This window comes from Leiobunum rupestre, chromosome 5, assembly GCF_980474605.1.
Source record: "Leiobunum rupestre chromosome 5, qqLeiRupe1.1.hap1, whole genome shotgun sequence".
Taxonomy (NCBI): Eukaryota; Metazoa; Arthropoda; class Arachnida; order Opiliones; family Sclerosomatidae; genus Leiobunum; species Leiobunum rupestre.
In genome coordinates this window covers 41,936,107-41,957,532 of record NC_143388.1, presented here as the reverse complement: position 1 = coordinate 41,957,532, position 21,426 = coordinate 41,936,107, and the positions used below count along the sequence as shown (strand labels likewise).

Sequence of the window (21,426 nt, the reverse complement as noted above, 5' to 3'; positions counted from 1 at the left end):
TACAAACGAGCCAATCAACGCGAGAGGTACTTTTATGTCCCGCCTTATGGGTCAAAATATAGCTTAGCTATCTTGTTTTGATTTCGACGCTAGTGACGTATGTTGAAAAAAGAGTTACTTCCCGTCGAACCAACACTAACTTTAATAAATCCCAAACAAAACTGCTCCCTTTCGTGTTAGTGGATTATCTATATCTTCTATCTTACCCTCGACTCGTGCCTTCTACAAGCTCCCCCGTTCTACAACGCAATCTGTTCCGGATCGCCTGGCTTTGGCCTATGCTGAAACCGTAAGCCCCGAAATTTCGACTGAGAACTTTTTAACATGCATTTCTTGTAATTTTTATATCTCTAAAACTATTGGTCCTAGGCGAAATCTAAAACCACCACTGGATTCCTGACGTCGGAAACATGTGCCTTTTACATTTTTCGATATAATGTGAGTTTTTTTAAGTGCTTAATCATTAGTTTAAAGAAATGCGATTTTTTAAATTAACATAAAATTAATATTCAATTAATTAATATTAAATTAACACTAAATTAATACTCAATTAATTAATGTTAAATTAACACTAAATTAATATTCAATTAATTAATGTTAAATTAACACTAAATTAATATTCAATTAATTAATATTAAATCAACACTTAATTAATATTCAATTAATATTACAGTACTTTTACCGACAATAGTTTGGTTTAACAAATTCCCGTTTCGCGGTACCGGCTACTTGGGGAGCGACAACGGGGGAGACAGTCGTTTCACAGAGCAGGGAGAGAGAGAGAATACGAGACGGGAAAGGCGTCGGGGCCATAGATATAGGAAACGTATATAAAGGTCTAGATAAAATATTTCAAAGGGAGTGAATACGGAGTTGACAGCTAGCAGAAACGCGTAATTTCTGCAGGCTATCCTTATAAGGCGCTATCTATCGGTAAGAAAGCTCGTGCTATCGTCGCGAGAGCCATTGTCTCTTGCTTAAAAATTATACTAAAAGTAACCAACAGAGAGATTCGAATCGCACTTTATAATTATTTTTCCACTCTTTAATTTTGTATTTAATCTCTTAACATTTGTAGAGTTTATTCTGGATAAACTTTGCGTACATTTTTCTGTTATGATGTTTCGAAAAAACATTAATTCTAAATTTATTTTAATGTCTGTCCCTTCTTAGCCGTAACACTTACAAGAATAAACACTATTTTTTCAGTTCGAAGAACTGGTTTTTGTATAATCTATACTATATTCCTAAGTGTCTATCTGTCTGTCGGTCTGTCTTGCGTCTGTTTCTCTATAGGCGTCCGAGCCATTCAACCTAGGACCTCCAAATTTCTCACAGCTATTTTTACGGCTCAAAGGCAGCGGGTCGCGCTATTTTCATCGATTTCCAATTTGGGTTAAGTTAATTAATTAAATAATGTTAATGTTAAAAAGCGAGTCGAAATCTATGTATTTTTGCCCCTGGAAAGGTGCCGTGAATCCTGCAACCTACATACACCTATACAACCAATATTTTTCTGCCTCAGCCAATTTAGCGGCTGCGTCATAGTACTTGGAGAATGGAGACTGGGGGAGGGGCGGGGGGGAGGACGTGTTTTGTTTATGACTCAGTCTTCACGGCGATTGCCAATTAAGTTAATTAATCAAATCATGTATTTTTGCCCCTGGAACGGTGCCGTGAATCCTGCAACCTACATACATCTATACATCCAATATTTTTCTGCCTCAGTCAATTTAGCGGCTGCGATGGGAGGGGGGAAGGGTTTGGTTTATGACTCAGTCTTCACGAGATTATAGTTCTAGCTGGGGCCCGGCCCAGTGGCGTAGCCAGGGGGGCACAGGGGGCACATGCTCCCCCCCCAAAACGTATGGTCGTACGTACAAATATTTTTACTTTTTTACTTTTTTTTCAATGGCGTGCCCCCCCCCCCCCCGAAATAAAATCCTGGCTACGCCACTGGCCCGGCCGAAACAGTCTTCACGGGAATTTAGTTCTAGCTGGGGCCCGGCCGAAGGACGGGCTACCCAGATAGTACATTATATTAAGAGAGAGTACAAGTATTTTTATACCACATCGTGAATGTTAAATTTGTTCCATTTTTACCGAATTGGTTTAGTGTTGAGCTAAATTATTTGAAGTACGGTTTGTACAGTTTCCCTAACATCATATGTAAAATAAACACGCATAAGTATGCCTCTGTATAACTTTCCAATAGGAAAAAATTCAAGGAGACATTGTTTCGCTCGGAAAATACAATAACCAAGTTTCAATAACCGTACCGCCATCTTTTAAAATTACTATTTCGATGGGGCATTTTCATAACAAAGGGTAATTTAAATTGACGTAAAAGGTCACCGAGGTCACGCTTAGGTATGACGTCAAAATACCATAATCGACTGGTTTTTTTTGCCCAAATATTTTCATGGTGGTTCTAAAATTTAGTATTATTCAAAAACATTCAGTTTCCGAGTCATGTTGGGTAGTGTCAAAATTGGTTTTACAAAAGTGACATAATTACCAATCTTATCCTAATTTGGATTAGTTTTGAGACAATAGACACTGGTCCAAATAATGGGTAACCCAAAGAAGCCACCCACCCCGTTGTAAAATATAAAGGGTCGGAATTGGTACTTGATCTACAGATGCTTTGACTCGATCTGATTTGCGAAATAGGAAGTCGAGAAATGTTAGGCCATAAACAAGAAGGTCGTTAAGTTAATAACGTGTGGAAGATGAGTCAAAGTTAGTTAGCCATAAAATGTGACGGGGAACACCTTTCTAATTGGAACCAACTTCGCAGCTCTTACGGTTCTCAAGTTAATTTTCAAACGACCTTGAAGACATGGTTCAAGGTCATTGAAATTTTCATAGTTGGTTGACCCCCTGAGCGCTCTATAACAACCTAAGTTTTCAAAATCGTAGCTAAAACACATTTTGAGATATTCGCCCTGGTCCATTTTTTAATTAACACCCTGTATATTGAATGTGTTTACAGAATTCTGTGTTCGTGTTATTAACAAACATTTTTCAACTTTTTTTAGCAATAATGGGGGGGGGGGGCAAGGGCGAGGGTGCACAAGTATCATCCATAGATACTTAATCGGGTTCAAAACAGGGCCTATTTTAGAAGGTGGCTCTACCGTATTTAGTTCTAAAATAGGTGATTCCACGATTTGGTTATTATCTGTCATATGGTTGAAGTATTTCAGCGTGCTTCGTTTTTCAATTTCCACACGACTGAAATCACGCGAGCCACAATTTACTAATATATCAAGAGCACGCGCCCAAAACTCTTTTATACGCGTATTTGTCGATATTATATTTCAGAATCACCTATTGAGTACTACAAGAAACGTTCAGTCTGCGAGTCCTGTTAGGTAGTAGCAAAATTGTTTTGGCAAAAATGGCATAATTACCAATCTTATCCTAAATTTGATTAGCTTTGGGAATTTCTAAATAATCCTTACGGTCTGGGTCCGATGGCCCGAAGACCAACCGATCGAATGGGGGTCCAACGGACCGAAGTCCATCCAATCGAAGGAAAGCACTAACCGACCGAAAATTAAAAAAATCATTTTTTATGAGTTAATTGCAGAAGGTTTCAACGGACCGAAATATATAAAAAAAAAATCACTTTCGTGGACTAAGTACACTTTAAAAAAAAACTACTTTTAAAAAGTATATATTAAGGAGCTCATAATTATCGTTATCTGCAGAATGGATTCGACTCGCGATTATCGGACTCTAACGTCTAACGGTGGGAAACTTTTAGAGCATGAGAAATATTTGTATGCAAAACATAAAATGGAGAAAAGTATTAAGTATTATCGTTGTGCCCAATTTTGCACCTTTATATTTTTTTTTAGTACATCGAATTTTTTTTATAGATATATATAAGTCACGGACGTATCCAACGGTACCTAACCTTTGCGCGCTCCACGCGCTTACCTAACCTAACCTAACCTAATCCGAACTAATCTAATCTAAAACGTTTTTCGCGTACCCTGCTATATCTCGGGGCAGAAGTAAAAAAACAAAACAGTAAACTTGAACAGTAAAAAAGTTATTTTAATTTTTATTTAACGATATACAACTTTTCAGTCCGTTGAAACCTTTTCCCTTTTGTTGCTATGTTAAATTTCGGTCGGTTGGTCCTTTTTTTTCGGGCCGTGAGTTTTCGATCCGTTGGACCCCTTCAATCGGTTGGTCTTCGGCCCATCGGACCTACCCCATCCTTACAATAGGCACATTCTTCAGATATTATTGAAACTCGCTTATTAGTGGAACCTAGGAGCAACAAACACAGCACCCCACACAAGGAGAGCGCAACCCGCCAAAAGTAATGCATTTTCTTGCGTACAGTTTTCATTGGTTAGATTCTTTAGCACGTGCTGCCGTCGGAAGGGGGAAATCCTTCAGATTCACATGTTATTTTCAATGGAAAAATCCCAAATCATGTTGTCAAAAACGTTTTCGGTTGCCATGGCAAAACGAAAGCCCGTCGCAACTTTTCCCTTGCAGGTTTTTTAAGGTACATGGAGGTGTACACTATACCCGAGTTTGAACCAAATCGGTGATTATCACTCGGGTCGTCTCCTTGTTAGTATAGTCTATTTGTTAAAAGAAGTCACGGCCCATAGGTTATCGTTCTACGTTAGGGCGTCGCTAGTCCGGGCTCACTATCAATAGAGTTTCCTTGCCAAGATTCGTGGTGTTTCCCAAAACCAGGCTGCCCATGACAAAATAAGCATGTGATAAGGTACACGATGGGTCAAGGTATTTTTTAATTGGGTTAGTGATTTGTAATAAAGAACTGCTTGTCTTACGGGTCAAAGTGGAGGCTTTCCGGAAATACGAACCACGTGACGCAACTTCCGGTGACCTTGAAAATTGATATGACCTGATATTGGTATCATTCGATTGGTCTCAACGTGCTCTTACCAAATATTGCTAAATTAACCCTCAAATCTGAACCAAACGGCGTATAAGACTAAAAAGGTAATTTTGTCTTATACGTGTAAATTTGGGAGGGGCTCGAAATTGAATTATTGGCTTCTTACAGTAAAGTGTATTCTGGATAAAATCCGGATTTGAATTGTCCGCTTACTTTTGAGCTACGCGCGTTTTTCAAGCCCCAAGAGTGATTAATCTAGCGGATATTGTAAATGTACTCGGAATAAATACTAGGCGGCTCACTCGTTTTGAATCCTCGACTCAACACAAATTTTATGGCACAGTACAAAAATATACTGAGTCGGTACAAAACAAATGGCTGCATGTTTTTGTAGTTGTTTTATGAGTAAAAGGGATTTAATGTACCTATACATAAGCATTCATGCTATTTAACACGCATCCTCCAATAAAATGGACAGCTTACCATAATGCTCTTCCAATTTTAGAAGCCGCAAAATACAATTTATTATTTCAACAACAAGTATTATTTGCTTAACCAAGAATACCTCATTCAGAAATAGTAATTGAAAACGGTATGAATACTGCTTTATTTAAGTGAAATTGCAAGCTTTAAGCATGGGCCACTAAAAGATAGCCATTAACTTGTTTCCTACGACATTGCTGTAGTTTCGTCCATTCGCTTTTGGTTTCCCCTTCGTGAATCCTGGTTTATCTCGTAAATACCAATACATAACCCTATTCCTCCAAATTAAGAAACAAACGAAATTTACTTTATGCTTTAAAACGTAAAATTACATCTACCGCTAACATTATACGGTTAAAATTTTATAACTACTACTGTATTTTAGAAAAACAAATGAACTTACTAAAAACGGCAGCATCGTTTTGAACTTGGAAAAGTTGCGAAATGGGCGGTTAAAAACATAGAGATAGAAAAGAAATAGAGGCACTATTGTATCTGGCGAAGTTGACCGCGAGTGCCGACCCCCTTTTCGCCAATGTAGGAAGTCATCATATAGGCCGATTACGTGGCGCCATCGATGCGCGGTGAAATGAAATACATTATGCCTTTTTGAAAATCAACTGTCATTTGATGAAACAAAGGAAGGATAGGTGGCGTTGCAAATTCTGCCCATCTCCACTTTCATACATGCTCGAGGGGGGATGAATTTTCCCGATCAAAAACAGGGGTGCTTTAACGCGGTAATCTTCCCTCTATTTCTTTTCTATCTCTTTGGTTAAAAACGACCTTTTCCAAAAATAAACAAGGGTTACGTGTGTGCAAAAATCGCATGACTCGCATCATTCAATTATTTTTAGGGGTGGACGATTATTGATGATTTCGTACTCTGAACAAATACCATTTCGAGACGCGAAATAACCCAACACCGGTCTCAAGCTCGTGCTTATTCACTTGGACTCGTCTCAGGATCGTATCCAAAAGAACTCTAACTCGGGCTCATTTCTAAACTATTTTTCGGACTCGGACTCAGTCTCGTCTCAGCTCATAAATTAGACAACATATTTCTTGGTCTCGGCTCGTACTCAATATAGTCTACGTTTTTTCGAATGGTCTCAGCTGAGGCTCGTTATTTAATGAAATTTAGAAGGGACTCGTCTCGGGCTCAAAAATAAACTCGAATATTTAAGGACTCGGTCTCAAACTCACAAATTGGCTCAATATCGAGACAAGCCCGTGCAGCTATGGCCTCGAATTTGTTTTCGTTATGATGAACGAACTCAATAAATAAATATTTAAATATTGAGTTTCAACTGTCGTGTGACCGTGACTTTAGACGCCTGTGTGACTAAAATCTATAAATATATGTTTGATCTGTTGTGGTGTGACTGTTTTTTTCCTATCAGCGAGTGTTGAATGTGGGATCCAACGATAAGGCTTTGTCGGTTTCAAATGAAAATGACACGCAGCGCCTCTCGTGGCGAGATCACGCGTAACTTGGTTAAATGTTTTTCCCCGCTCCCATTGAAATTAATGTAAAGTTGGCGATAATTAAACGTTAATTAACCTACCAAATGATATAAGAAATATTCCACTGAACTTAAATGTAATATTAACTCGTCTTGAAAAGTCGTTTATCACTTTATAACATTCAAAAATAATATTTTTAACGCGCCATGTAGATAATCGAACAGCTGCTCGTCTAGGTAAAGTTTGCGTTGTCAACGCGCGTATTAGAAAGCAAAATGAGATTTTAGAAAGTAGGTTGTAATTCGGAAAGATATTAATACTTTTCGCAAATTTTGTCATCAGTCAATTATAAATATGACTTGAAATAAGTTTCAAGGTTTATTTAAAAGCTAGTTTCATAACTTTTCATCCATTGGTTCGTTCCCAAAGTATCTTTAAAGTAGACGAAAATTGGAAGGCGGTGACTCTTGCCCAGTCTTAAGCTTCGGTTTAATCTACCGCGTATTTTGAAAAGCAAAAACCTGATTACTAAAGTTAAATGATGGCGAACGATAATTGTAATACGTAACAAAAAACGAAATACGTGGGATTTTTGGCGTTAAATGGACTTGGAAAATATTTTAGAGAACCTACGTTTAAAAAAGGTCAAGCCCGTTTGGTAGGCAATCGTATATTTAACGTTACGGAAACAGTTAACGAAGACAGCTCAGTAGTTCAAGGGCAATGCTTACGAGAGAGGTCGGTGACTAAAAAAGTCTACGATATAACAATTAATGTAAGTAATTTAATTTTAATTGTCATGTAATTTCTATAAAATATTACTCTAGGTTGTACAAGATAGAAGTATTTAAAATTCACCGGTAATAACCGCTCTCTCCCTAGATATATATCTAGGCAAATGCATGAACTTTGAGCCCTCCGTTTTCGAAAATAAAACGATAAAATATATCTTAAAGTCTTTTTTTGGGTTTCTTTTAAATTCATTTATTATGGAAAAATGTAAATCAAATATTTTTTCAAAAAACTATTTGTTAGTTTACTTTAGGTCATCGCTACATTTACATTAGCGTCAACGGGAATTGTAGTTTATTTTTAACCAAGTTACGCGCGAGCTCAACCCTAGAGGCGCTGCGCGTCAATCGCTCGTACTCTATATTCTGATTTCTTATTCCACGTATGAAAATTCATCGCACAATAAGTGGCGAGAAAAAAATAATGAATAATGAATGAGAGGTTTAAAAATATTGGTAAGAAAACTCTGTTGATGGGCCGTGACTTCTTTTAACAAATAGACTATACTCAGTTTTGTCCACTTTTGACCGCTGTTACTGGACAAACTATAGGAGCTAGGGAAATATGGCAATGGACAATTTTACTCCTTTGTTCAAACTTAACAACATGTTTCAATTTGAAAGAAAAATCAGTCGAAAGCCAAATCCCATAGAAGACGTGCGATGTTCTCTATCCTTTATTACTTATATTGCTAAAATTTACTCGTATTTACCTCAAATTTACCAAAATTTATTGTATTTTTTGGCTTTACCCAATATATTTAAATTGGTCCAATTTAGTCGAATTTATCTGCATACACTTATATTTTGTTAAATTATTCACAACTACTTCTACTTACCTCCATTTATGAGCATTTACTCGCTCGCATTTACGCAGAAGAATTCACCCAATAATAGAATCTCTAACCCAACAATACTAATATGTTCCCAATTTATATATTTTTAGGTTTTCAAAACTTTTATCTTATCGTATTTAACTGGCATTTTCTTAAATTATTTTTTTATTTATTAGTTTTTACCCAATTTAATCGACTTTGACCAATTTAGATGAATTTACTCAAATTAGTCGTAACTTACAGAACTTTACTTTATCTTACCGAAATTAACTCGTATTTTCCGTAATATTAACATTTACCTTAAATTATCAGTATTTACCCAAATTAATCGACTTTGTCCAATTTAGACGATTTAAACCAAATTTATTAAAATTTACCCTTTATTACTTATACTGTCGAATATTTCTCGTATTTCACTCAAATTTACCAAATTTTACTGAATTTTTCGGTTTCACCAAAATTATTGAAATTGATCCAATTTAGTCCAATATATATGAATTAACTTATATTTTGTTCATATATCCACAAATACTTCAACTTACCTCAATTTATGAGCATTTACCCTAGCTCGCTCGCATTTACCCAACGACAGAATAATTCACCCAAAAATTCTAAAATGTTCCCAATTTATATATTTTTAGTTATTCATCTTATCGTATTTAACTCACATTTACCTGAAGTAATGCTTTTTTTTAATATAATAGTATTTACCCAATTTAATCGTCTTTGTCCAATACAGACGAATTAACTCAAATTAATTAAAATTTACACATTATTACTTATATTGCCGAATATTTATAGTATTTAATAGAAGTGAAGAGAAGCACATTGTGAAAAACTAAATGAACAGAGACTTAAAACCATTTTAAGTCTCTTTTCATATAGTATTTAACATAAATATACCAAAATTGATTGTGTTTTTCAGGTTTACCCAATTTTTTTAAATTGGTCCAATTTAGTCGAATTTATGTAAATAAATTTCTATTTAGTTAGTTTAATTAGAATTATTCACAAATTATTGAACTTACCTCAATTTACCCTACCACGCTCGCTTTTACCCAACGACGTACCAATTCACCCAAAAATACAAAAAGTTTCGCAATTTACATATTTTTTTTTAAATTTTAATTTTTTTTAATTTCTTGGTTTTTTTCATAGGGGGGCCCTTGAAATATGTGATTTTCCTATGTTAAATCACATAGAGAAATTTGGATTTTGTGTTGTCAAAAACCGTTTTGGTTGCCATGGCAAAACGAAAGCCCAGCGTATTTTTTCCCTTTGGGAATTTTGAAGTTACGTTAAGGTCTACTAATTCACCGAATTTAAGGAAAATTGGTGGGTTACACCTCGGGTCGTCTCCTTGTAAGTTTTGTCCACTTTTGACCGATTATACTGGACCAGGGCCGTAATTTAGGAGCCCTGGGCGAGTAGAATTCAGTGCCGTCTTTATAGATTTACTTAGAGGTACCTCCCCCCCCTGGCTACACACTGGTACTGGACAAACTATGTCCTTTACTATCTTCAGCGTATTCCTTACAAATTTGTCTTTTGGTAGCTTCAATTTTGTTCGGATATGTGAACACATCAAAAATCAATGATGTAGCTTCAATGTACGGTTTTTTGATCCACCATCGGTGTTTACCTTGGTTTTTACAATATTCGAGAGTGACCTTCTTTGAAGTATATCACGAGCTTTCATCTAATCCCAGCTGTTACGGTAAAAGCCTCAAAGGTACACGAGTAAAATGGAATTGGTACGGGATTCCCTTCATTGGCACCGGAACGAAATGGAGACCAAAAGTCTCATTAATGAGCGTGAAGAGAAACTCAACGTTATCAAGAATCTGACAGTCTTAGTAATTACTTATCACGTGATTAACCTTGCCGCGGCACCAACCAATCAGCTGCAAAGTAGTTTGTACATAGTGAATGGAATGGGAACGACATCTCAAAGCGTCGCTCACGGCGTGGCCATCGTGGCATGCGTCCTAGTACCACCAATAACGGCCCAGTCTATCGGACTCAAAAAATGTATCTTGCTGGGGTTTGTACTTACCGCTATGAATATCGCCATCAACTTTTACCCCATCTACGCTACGCTCATTATCTTCAAGTTCATCAACAGCGCCTTACACAGCTCAGCCAACTCCTCCGCTTTGACCTTGGTCGCGGTCCTTGCCGAACGTTATCGTAAAATCAGCGGTACAAAGATTTTGGCCCTCGTCTTCGCCGCGCAATCGGCCATTAGTAACGTTTCAGGGGCGATCGGGGAGGCCATCACGTACGTGATTCTCAACGCGAGCGTCCAGAGTGGAAATCATTCCATCGTCGAAGACTACGACTTCAGAAACAAGTGCGGCAGTTTCTTCGTGTCCAGGGAACACGAAAACAGCGTTCATTTCCGTTCACCGGACACTGAATTTGTGTACACTCTGTTTGGCATTTTCCTGGGTTTGGTCGTGTTAAACTTTCTGTTGTGCGCTCTCTTTCTGGACCCGACACCCTTGACCATTACCCAACAGCGGAAGACTTTTCGGGAACGATTTTTGGTGCTTTTCGAAACGTTAAGGTTGAACCGAGACTGGAGAGCCCAATGTTTGTTGTTATGCAATATCCACGTGGGCTTATTGGACGCTTTTAGAGAATCGGATGTTAACAAAGTAAGTATATATACAATAAAGTGTCAGTCCAATCTTTGCGCTTTTTGAATTTTTTTTTGAAATATCTCTTGGACTAATAAATACAGGGACGTTTCGGTGACACAGAAATTCTTTAGCAAGCGTGAAACCCTCTTCTTGCTATGATGCTATCCCTCTAGCGGGGAAAATAAGCGTAACAGCGACTACGCAAGTGCCACATGTGGAACAGCCACGTTTAAAAAAAGTGTGGATTAAAGAAAAAACATATCCCTTAGCACGCAAATATACCGGTTTGGTAAAAATAGCCGCTCCTAGTGGTTGGTACCTTTGCACATACGCAGAGGGATTTTGAGTTTGAGGGAGCCGAAACGCCCCGCTCGAAACGCCCAATGTATTATTTAGTTCAGCAAGGATAGTATAGAGCTCGGTACCCTAGATTCGAAATCAGAGATCTTCCCTATTGACGGTTTTGCTACGAATCGATTGCTCACTTCCGGCACGTGGCCTCAGAAAATTCGGCCTCCATCGTTTGCTGTAGGGCGCTATCTTAGTTGGTTACGTAACTATGGAGCTTGATTTATCGGAGTTTCGGATTAAAACCAGTTGTCCATCAAAGGTTTTAGGTTAGTTTTAATCGGGAAATTTCCGAATATGCCTGCTCAAAACATTTTAGCTATATGTAAAATTTAATAAAAGTTCTGCTACTGCATGGAGGCCTATTAAAATAAAATAAAATTTATTTTCGGTAGCTTTCGTACCGCGGTCCTTCTTCAGCCGTTATTACCCAGGGTTGTAATAACGGCTGACGAAGGACCGCGGTCCGAAAGCTACCGAAAATAAATTTTATTTTATTTTAATTGGCCACCCTGCAGTAGCAGAACTTTTATTAAATTTTACATTAAGATATTCCACCATGGAACAAAATTTTAGTATTTACATTTTAGCTATCTCTGACATCATGACTCTACGTAACTAATTTTGCTCCACCTTTCGGGATAAAGAGTAAAATGGTCTTCTAGCATTCAGTAAATTCTAAGGGTCAAAGTTACCTCATTTTATTTAAGAGTCGAGGGAAAATTCTTTAGCGGTCGTCAGGGGACCTTGTCAGGTGATTGGTTGGCTATTTGTCAGAGCAACGTTCACAATTCCCGACTTAAGTCACGTTGCACTAACCGACAAGAAATTAAATTAAAACAATTGCGCATGCGTAATTGTTATTGGTCAGGTTTTTCAACCAGCTAGGGCTTACCATTTGAAAGCGTCTGCTATTTCAATTTTAGATTATAATAAGAAAAATAGCGTTAATTGGAATAGCGCTCCTCTTTAATGAAGACCATAAGAAATGGAAAACCCAGAGATCGACATGGGTGAAAACAATTATTAAAAAAAGAAAATAACGCCGATGCTTTCTTCGACGCTATAGCTAAGCGGCTAAGCCTTTGACTCACGGTAAACAAAAACCAATTATTTTTGTTATCGCGTGGGTCACCTCATTGGATATCGACTTCCCTGATTTTTGTCGGGGCGACTTCAATCAGGTGCCTATCCGATTGAAGTCAGACCATTTAATTAGACAAAAATCAGGTCAGGTAGAGCGTTCATATTGCCTACTTGTCAGATTGACTTGTAAGGTGGACCAGGTTCGCTGACCAAAAGCGGGTAGTTTGAACGAGCATTAGCTGCCTTGAAGTAGAGGGCTATCACGGTTAGTACACGACCTGGAAAACCTGGAAAAGTCAGGAAATTTGAAAATGGTCCCAAAAAGTAAAGGAATTTTAAAATGACCCCGAAAAAATCAGGCAAATACATTTTTGAAAGAAAATATTTTTCAAGATTTTTACTTCAAACCATTCATTTATTCTGCAAACATGGTCAGGGAAAATTTGGCAATATGTTCAGGGAAAACCATTGAGTTGGGAATAAATAGAGGTACAACTAAATCTGGTTGGCGCGGGACCAATTTTGTTCAATAAGGTGACTTTATCAACTTTATCGTTCTACGGTGGCGGCACCTGTCTCTTGTGGTGGCAACTATATTGCAATTGAAATTTTTCGCGAATCTGATGCGAATTTGAAATGTATGATTACTCGTAACAAACAAACCTTTGAAGTTGTTTACAAATAATTATATTCTGTCAACACGATCCTTTTTAATTCAAGTTACGGTGAGTTAGCTAATAATTATTTATTTTTAGTCATATAACTTTACAAAATATAGATGGCGCTACCGCCTAATTATAAAGATGAATTTCGTAGTCTTATCAGAACAGGTCCCTCGTAACCATGGCAACCGAAATCGTAATTGTAATTCTAGCAGTATTATTTCCAATTCAATGGGGAAAACCTGGAACTGTCAGGGAATTTAATTCCGGAAATTTTGTACGAACCCTGGCTATGTACTGGAAGAAGAAACTTCACACGTTGTACGAAATGTTCATTTATTTTGGTTAGACTACATAATTGATAAGAACCTAATTGCTCACTTAGGCTTTCGTCACATGCCTTCTGGGAATGCAGTACGTCGGAATTGGTGCAGTCCTTTCTTCCGGTTTCAGCGTGTCGTTCTCAGTCACCTGCTCTTTCTTGGTGAAGTACACGAGCCGAATTCCGTTCTTAGTCTTTTCAGTCGCGTGCGAACTAGCTCTGTTGCTGTTGGCCATTTGCTGGACGCCTGTTTTAACCAACGACTATTTGACGGTTTATTCCATCACTGCGCTCTTCGGTTGGGTGTCTCCCGGATTTACAATCGTATTTCATGGTAATTCATTCAACCATCAATAGAATTTAGTTAGTTAACACTCGTTTTTTGCCAAGTTAGGCTAATATCCTAGGCACAACCTTTAGCCTAAGTCGTGGCCGGGTTACAACGCGTAGGAGCAAAAGTAAATAGGGGGAGAAAGTCTGGCACTTGTGTCCAACCGCACGACGTCTTATTTGAGGGGTATGATTTTTGGGCTTCGGAAATGACTTCCCCCTCGCCTCTTTACAGGGACACAAAGGTATCGGTTGTACTCCGCCACGATGAAAAATAGTTCTCTATAAAATACGTGAATATTAAACTTTTGCTTTCGATAATTTGGTTAATTTAGTTCCTAAATAAAGTAGATATATGATAGGAACTAAAATGCGACATTTTAAAAATAATAACACGACTTTTGAAAAGAAATAAACCGTAACTAGAATAACGCTCACTTTAATCGTGGAGAGCGTGGCGCCATCTAAGAGCAGAGATCGGGACTAATTGGTAAATCTACGATGTTAAGGCCTAACAATTTGCAAGTTTAACTGAAATAATAGCTATAGCTACAAGCTTTTTTTGTTTATTTTACAATTGATATAGTAATTATCAATTAAAATCAACCGCTATCGAAGGAAATAATGGTCAGCATTTGACAGAGAGACTATTTGAAATCGCGAGGCGGTGACATGGTTGCCAGGGAATAAAATTAAACATTTTCATCTTGAGCGCGGACCGGAATACCTCAAATGCACTACTTCGCGCGTAATGTGCTATCCTTATTGGTTAGAAATATCACGTGATTACTAGCTCTTTAAAAAGGGTGTCAAGTATGGTGGAAGGTAAAATCTGAAGGCAGTGATAGACTTTCTCCCCCTAAAGGGCCCCTATTTACATTTGGTAGGAGGCTGGTGGCAGGCCCTTCATGCCACGCTAGCCAAAAGCTTCCTGCACGCACTATTACGGTTAACCTCTACAAGTTTTATGGAAAGGGAAAACCCCTTTAACCAGTTAGTAGAGAACTTGCAAACTCTACGCGGAAGGATTTGTTCATAGTTTACACTCGGGCCTAACCCAGGCAAAGTACCTAGATGAAATCTTGGCTGCTTTCAGTAACAATTACCCGGTTTCTAAGAAATAAAACTGTTGAAGTAACCTTACGATTTGTGGAGAAGTTTGGTTCCTTAACCAGTGAAAAATAATACACTCTTAAGTATGGCATAAAATAATTTTCTTTAATGAAACCTTGTTCACGGGGTATGACGTAGATTACGTCATTTCGAATTCGGTGACGAAAAACGCGTCAACAACTTTATACAAGGGAAGTGGAAAATAAAAAAAAATAAAAAATTCCTCGCATGTTTCTGGCTTTGAAGATTTAAAGTGGCTTTGAGTATGGAACACACTCGTAGGATTAAATCATTATTAAACCTAATAAAAAAAATTGTAGCTTTGGCTGTATCAAGAATGTATTTATTTATACTCAGGGAGAATGAATATATCGAGATTATTTTTAGCGTTGCTTTTTTTTATATTTATATTCAACAAAGTCATCATTATCAAGCATATGTAATACGCGTTACATACGATAAATGAAAACTTTTCAGTTGGTGCCTCGCGATCACGGTATTTCGTTTCCATGGAAACCTTTTCAATAGCCAAATGATTATTATAATTTTCCTTTTTTAAGTCCATTTATCGTATGTAACGCGTGTTACATATGCTTGATAATGATGAATTTGTTGAAAAAAAACGAACATAAATATAAAAAAAAGCAACGCTAAAAATAATCTCGACATATTCATTCTCCCTGAGTATAAATAAATACATTCTTGATACAGCCAACGCTACAAAAAATTTTTATTAGGTTTAATAATGATTTAATCCTACGAGTGTGTTTCATAATCAAGGCCACGATTTGGGTCTGGGTCCAATGGATCGAAGTCCGTCCAATCAAAGCAATGCCTGACCTAACCTAACCTAACCCAATGCAATCTAACTTAACCTAAGCTAAGCTAACCCAACCCAATGCAACCTAACCCACCCAACCCAACAGAACCTAACCTAACCTAACCTAACCCAATGCAATCTAACTTAACCTAAGCTAAGCTAACCCAACCCAATGCAACCTAACCCACCCAACCCAACATAACCTAACCTAACCTAACCTAACCCAATGCAATCTATCTTAACCTAAGCTAAGCTAACCCAACCCAATGCAACCTAACCTAACCCAATGCAATCTAACTTAACCTAAGCTAACCCAAACCAATGCAACCTAACCCACCCAACCCAACAGAACCTAACCTAACCTAACCTAACCCAATGCAATCTAACTTAACCTAACCTAACCTAACCTAACCTAACCTAACCCAACCCAATGCAACCTAACCCAACAGAACCTAACCTAACCTAACCTAACCTAACCCAATGCAATCTAACTTAACCTAAGCTAAGCTAACCCAACCCAATGCAACCTAACCCACCCAACCCAACAGAACCTAACCTAACCTAACCTAACCCAATGCAATCTAACTTAACCTAAGCTAAGCTAACCCAACCCAATGCAACCTAACCCACCCAACCCAACATAACCTAACCGAACCTAACCTAACCCAATGCAATCTAACTTAACCTAACCTAACCTAACCTAACCTAACCTAACCCAACCCAATGCAACCTAACCCAACAGAACCTAACCTAACCTAACCTAACCTAACCCAATGCAATCTAACTTAACTTAAGCTAAGCTAACCCAAACCAATGCAACCTAACCCACCCAACCCAACAGAACCTAACCTAACCTAACCTAACCCAATGCAATCTAACTTAACCTAAGCTAAGCTAACCCAACCCAATGCAACCTAACCCACCCAACCCAACATAACCTAACCTAACCTAACCTAACCCAATGCAATCTATCTTAACCTAAGCTAAGCTAACCCAACCCAATGCAACCTAACCCACCCAACCCAACAGAACCTAACCTAACCTAACCTAACCCAATGCAACCTAACCCACCCAACCCAACAGAACCTAACCTAACCTAACCTAACCTAACCTAACCTAACCTAACCTAACCTAACCTAACCTAACCTAACCTAACCTAACCTAACCTAACCTAACCTAACCTAACCTAACCTAACCTAACCTAACCCAATGCAATCTAACTTAACCTAAGCTAAGCTAACCCAACCCAATGTAACCTAACCCAACAGAACCTAACCAAACCTAACCTAACCTAACCCAATGCAATCTAACTTAACTTAAGCTAAGCTAACCCAAACCAATGCAACCTAACCCACCCAACCCAACAGAACCTAACCTAACCTAACCTAACCCAATGCAATCTAACTTAACCTAAGCAAAGCTAACCTAACCCAATGCAACCTAACCCACCCAACCCAACAGAACCTAACCTAACCTAACCTAACCCAATGCAATCTAACTTAACCTAAGCTAAGCTAACCCAACCAATGCAACCTAACCCACCCAACCTAACCTAACCTAACCTAACCTAACCTAACCTAACCTAACCTAACCTAACCTAACCTAACCTAACCTAACCTAACCTAACCTAACCTAACCTAACCTAACCTAACCCAACCCAATGCAACCTAACCCAACAGAACCTAACCTAACCTAACCTAACCTAACCCAATGCAATCTAACTTAACTTAAGCTAAGCTAACCCAAACCAATGCAACCTAACCCACCCAACCCAACAGAACCTAACCTAACCTAACCTAACCCAATGCAATCTAACTTAACCTAAGCTAAGCTAACCCAACCCAATGCAACCTAACCCACCCAACCCAACATAACCTAACCTAACCTAACCTAACCCAATGCAATCTATCCTAACCTAAGCTAAGCTAACCCAACCCAATGCAACCTAACCCACCCAACCCAACAGAACCTAACCTAACCCAATGCAATCTAACTTAACCTAAGCTAAGCTAACCCAACCCAATGCAACCTAACCCACCCAACCCAACAGAACCTAACCTAACATAACCAAACCCAATGCAATCTAACTTAACCTAAGCTAAGCTAACCCAACCCAATGCAACCTAACCCACCCAACCCAACAGAACCTAACCTAACCTAACCTAACCCAATGCAATCTAACTTAACCTAAGCTAAGCTAACCCAACCCAATGCAACCTAACCCACCCAACCCAACAGAACCTAACCTAACCTAACCTAACCAAACCCAATGCAATCTAACTTAACCTAAGCTAAGCTAACCCAACCCAATGCAACCTAACCCACCCAACCCAACAGAACCTAACCTAACCTAACCTAACCCAATGCAATCTAACTTAACCTAAGCTAAGCTAACCCAACCCAATGTAACTTAACCCTACAGAACCTAACCTAACCTAACCTAACCTAACCCAATGCAATCTAACTTAACTTAAGCTAAGCTAACCCAAACCAATGCAACCTAACCCACCCAACCCAACAGAACCTAACCTAACCTAACCTAACCCAATGCAATCTAACTTAACCTAAGCAAAGCTAACCTAACCCAATGCAACCTAACCCACCCAACCCAACAGAACCTAACCTAACCTAACCTAACCCAATGCAATCTAACTTAACCTAAGCTAAGCTAACCCAACCAATGCAACCTAACCCACCCAACCCAACATAACCTAACCTAACCTAACCTAACCCAATGCAATCTAACTTAACCTAAGCTAAGCTAACCCAACCCAATGCAACCTAACCCACCCAACCCAACAGAACCTAACCTAACCTAACCCAATGCAATCTAACTTAACCTAAGCTAAGCTAACCCAACCCAATGCAACCTAACCCACCCAACCCAACCCAACAGAACCTAACCTAACCTAACCCAATGCAATCTAACTTAACCTAAGCTAAGCTAACCCAACCCAATGCAACCTAACCCACCCAACCCAACAGAACCTAACCTAACCTAACCTAACCCAATGCAATCTAACTTAACCTAAGCTAAGCTAACCCAACCCTATGCAACCTAACCCACCCAACCCAACAGAACCTAACCTAACCTAACCTAACCCAATGCAATCTAACTTAACCTAAGCTAAGCTAACCCAACCCAATGCAACCTAACCCACCCAACCCAACAGAACCGAACCTAACCTAACCCAATGCAATCTAACTTAACCTAACCTAACCTAACCTAACCTAACCTAACCCAACCCAATGCAACCTAACCCAACAGAACCTAACCTAACCTAACCTAACCTAACCCAATGCAATCTAACTTAACTTAAGCTAAACTAACCCAAACCAATGCAACCTAACCCACCCAACCCAACAGAACCTAACCTAACCTAACCTAACCCAATGCAATCTAACTTAACCTAAGCAAAGCTAACCCAACCCAATGCAACCTAACCCACCCAACCCAACAGAACCTAACCTAACCTAACCTAACCCAATGCAATCTAACTTAACCTAAGCAAAGCTAACCCAACCCAATGCAACCTAACCCACCCAACCCAACAGAACCTAACCTAACCTAACCTAACCCGATGCAATCTAACTTAACTTAAGCTAAGCTAACCCAACCCAATGCAACCTAACCCACCCAACCCAACAGAACCTAACCTAACCTAACCTAACCCAATGCAATCTAACTTAACCTAAGCTAAGCTAACCCAACCCAATGCAACCTAACCCACCCAACCCAACAGAACCTAACCTAACCTAACCAAACCCAATGCAATCTAACTTAACCTAAGCTAAGCTAACCCAACCCAATGCAACCTAACCCACCCAACCCAACAGAACCTAACCTAACCTAACCTAACCCAATGCAATCTAACTTAACCTAAGCTAAGCTAACCTAACCCAATGCAACCTAACCCACCCAACCCAACAGAACCTAACCTAACCTAACCTAACCCAATGCAATCTAACTTAACTTAAGCTAAGCTAACCCAACCCAATGCAACCTAACCCACCCAACCCAACAGAACCTAACCTAACCTAACCCAACCCAATGCAACCTAACCCACCCAACCCAACAGAACCCAACCCAAACCAACCTAACCCAACCAAATCAACCTAACCTAACCTAATTATTTATTTCCACTACAGCATGACTGGGAGGAATCCACGCTAAAATATAATTAAATCATGCGATCTTTTTCGATCCGTTGGACCCCTTAATTCGGTTGGTCTTCGGCCCACTAGACCTATCCCGTGATTTGCCCCTTGCGTTTGGAAATGTTGTAAGTACTTACCAAACTTTGTCTGGACATAGTTCTCCACGCCGAACTGTTTCCTCAACAGCAACAAGCGTCTTTCGCCAGTTTTCTGATGGCTCATAATGTGGGTGGCATGATTGGCAACGCCTACAGCGAAACAATGTGGATCCCGTACGAGGTGTACATCCTTTTGTGCATGATGACCATATCGACTATTTGTTATCTCTTCATTGAATATTCGATAAAGAAAAATGACACAAATGAAACCAGTATCACAGCACTAAAATACCAGACCACATCGGAATAATACCAGGCATTTATAATATGTCTCTTACGCAGTGGCGGATTAACTACCACTCGGGTATGGCACGCCATCCCGGTCAAAATTAAAAAGAAAAAAAACGGAGTTTTTCGTTGAAAAAAAAAATTGGATATTTTTCCAAAAAAAAAATATTATTATTAATTAGTTCGAGGTCATTCAATTTATTTCAATTACTAGTTAGATTATTTTGTGTTTAAAACATTTAAACTCAAAAAAGTTAATAAAAATACTTGGTACGTCTTAAATCAATTATTTAACGTTTATTTTGGAGTCTTATTGGTTTATTTACCTCGGGTAAAAGGTAATTTGACTTAAAAACCTTGGCGGGCATTTTTCTAATTGGAATCATTCTCCTAATCCTAATGGTTCTCGAGATAAATTTTTAATGACCTTGAACTAATGTTTCAAAGTCATCATAAGTTACAAATTACGAACTCTCCCCCTCAGTTTAGAGTGTCACGACTATTTTGATCCGTTAGATCTGGTAGTTTTCGATTTATAAGCCCTTAAATGTCGTGTCATGATTAGAATATCACACACGACCTTATGGTTTTTGGTCTAACCTTTCTCGGCTTCCCATTGGTCAAATTAGATCGGGTCAAAGCTGGTTAGACTTAAAATTAAACGTAGAACACATGTCTAATTGGAGTCATTCTTCTAATCCTGACGGTTCTCGAGGTACAATTTCAATGACCTTGAAGACCTGGTTCAAGGTCATTGAAATTTTCATTGTCATTTGACCCCCTGCACCCTCTATGTAACCTGCAAATTTCAAATTCTTAAATAAAACACATTTTGAGTAATTGCCTCTATATCGATTTTTAGTTAACACCCTGTATATTAATATCGAGCTTCTTTAGGTTTCGTCGAAAGGGAGCGGTGTACAAAAATATGCATTGAATTCACAATCAAATAATCCCATGACAGTATTAGTAGTCACTGCAAGCGTAAAGTAGAGCCATCTATGTGTGGTATATGCAAAAAAAAAGTTCTTTCAAAATTAATTTTTTTTCTTTCAAAGTAATTTTTTTTTCCAAATTATTTTTTT

At 38.5% G+C, this 21,426-nt stretch overlaps 1 protein-coding gene across 1 annotated transcript; it reads left to right on the top strand.

Moving 5' to 3' along the window:
• Positions 1-10,336: 10,336 nt before the first annotated feature.
• LOC149944538 (N-acetylglucosamine transporter UNC93A-like) lies at positions 10,337-20,312 on the top strand. The gene is made up of 2 exons (XM_090176783.1): positions 10,337-11,131; positions 20,113-20,312. Exons 1-2 carry the CDS (start codon positions 10,406-10,408, stop codon positions 20,167-20,169), a joined length of 783 nt encoding a protein of 260 aa, XP_090032909.1. The 5' UTR covers positions 10,337-10,405; the 3' UTR covers positions 20,170-20,312.
• Positions 20,313-21,426: the final 1,114 nt, after the last annotated feature.

Bases quoted from the DNA above. Each gene is read 5' to 3' on its own strand.
- LOC149944538 (XM_090176783.1), top strand. From the start codon at position 10,406: ATGGGAACGACATCTCAAAGCGTCGCTCACGGCGTGGCCATCGTGGCA. The intron at 11,132-20,112 runs GTAAGTATATAT...GTCTGGACATAG, and splicing joins GAGAATCGGATGTTAACAAA to TTCTCCACGCCGAACTGTTT.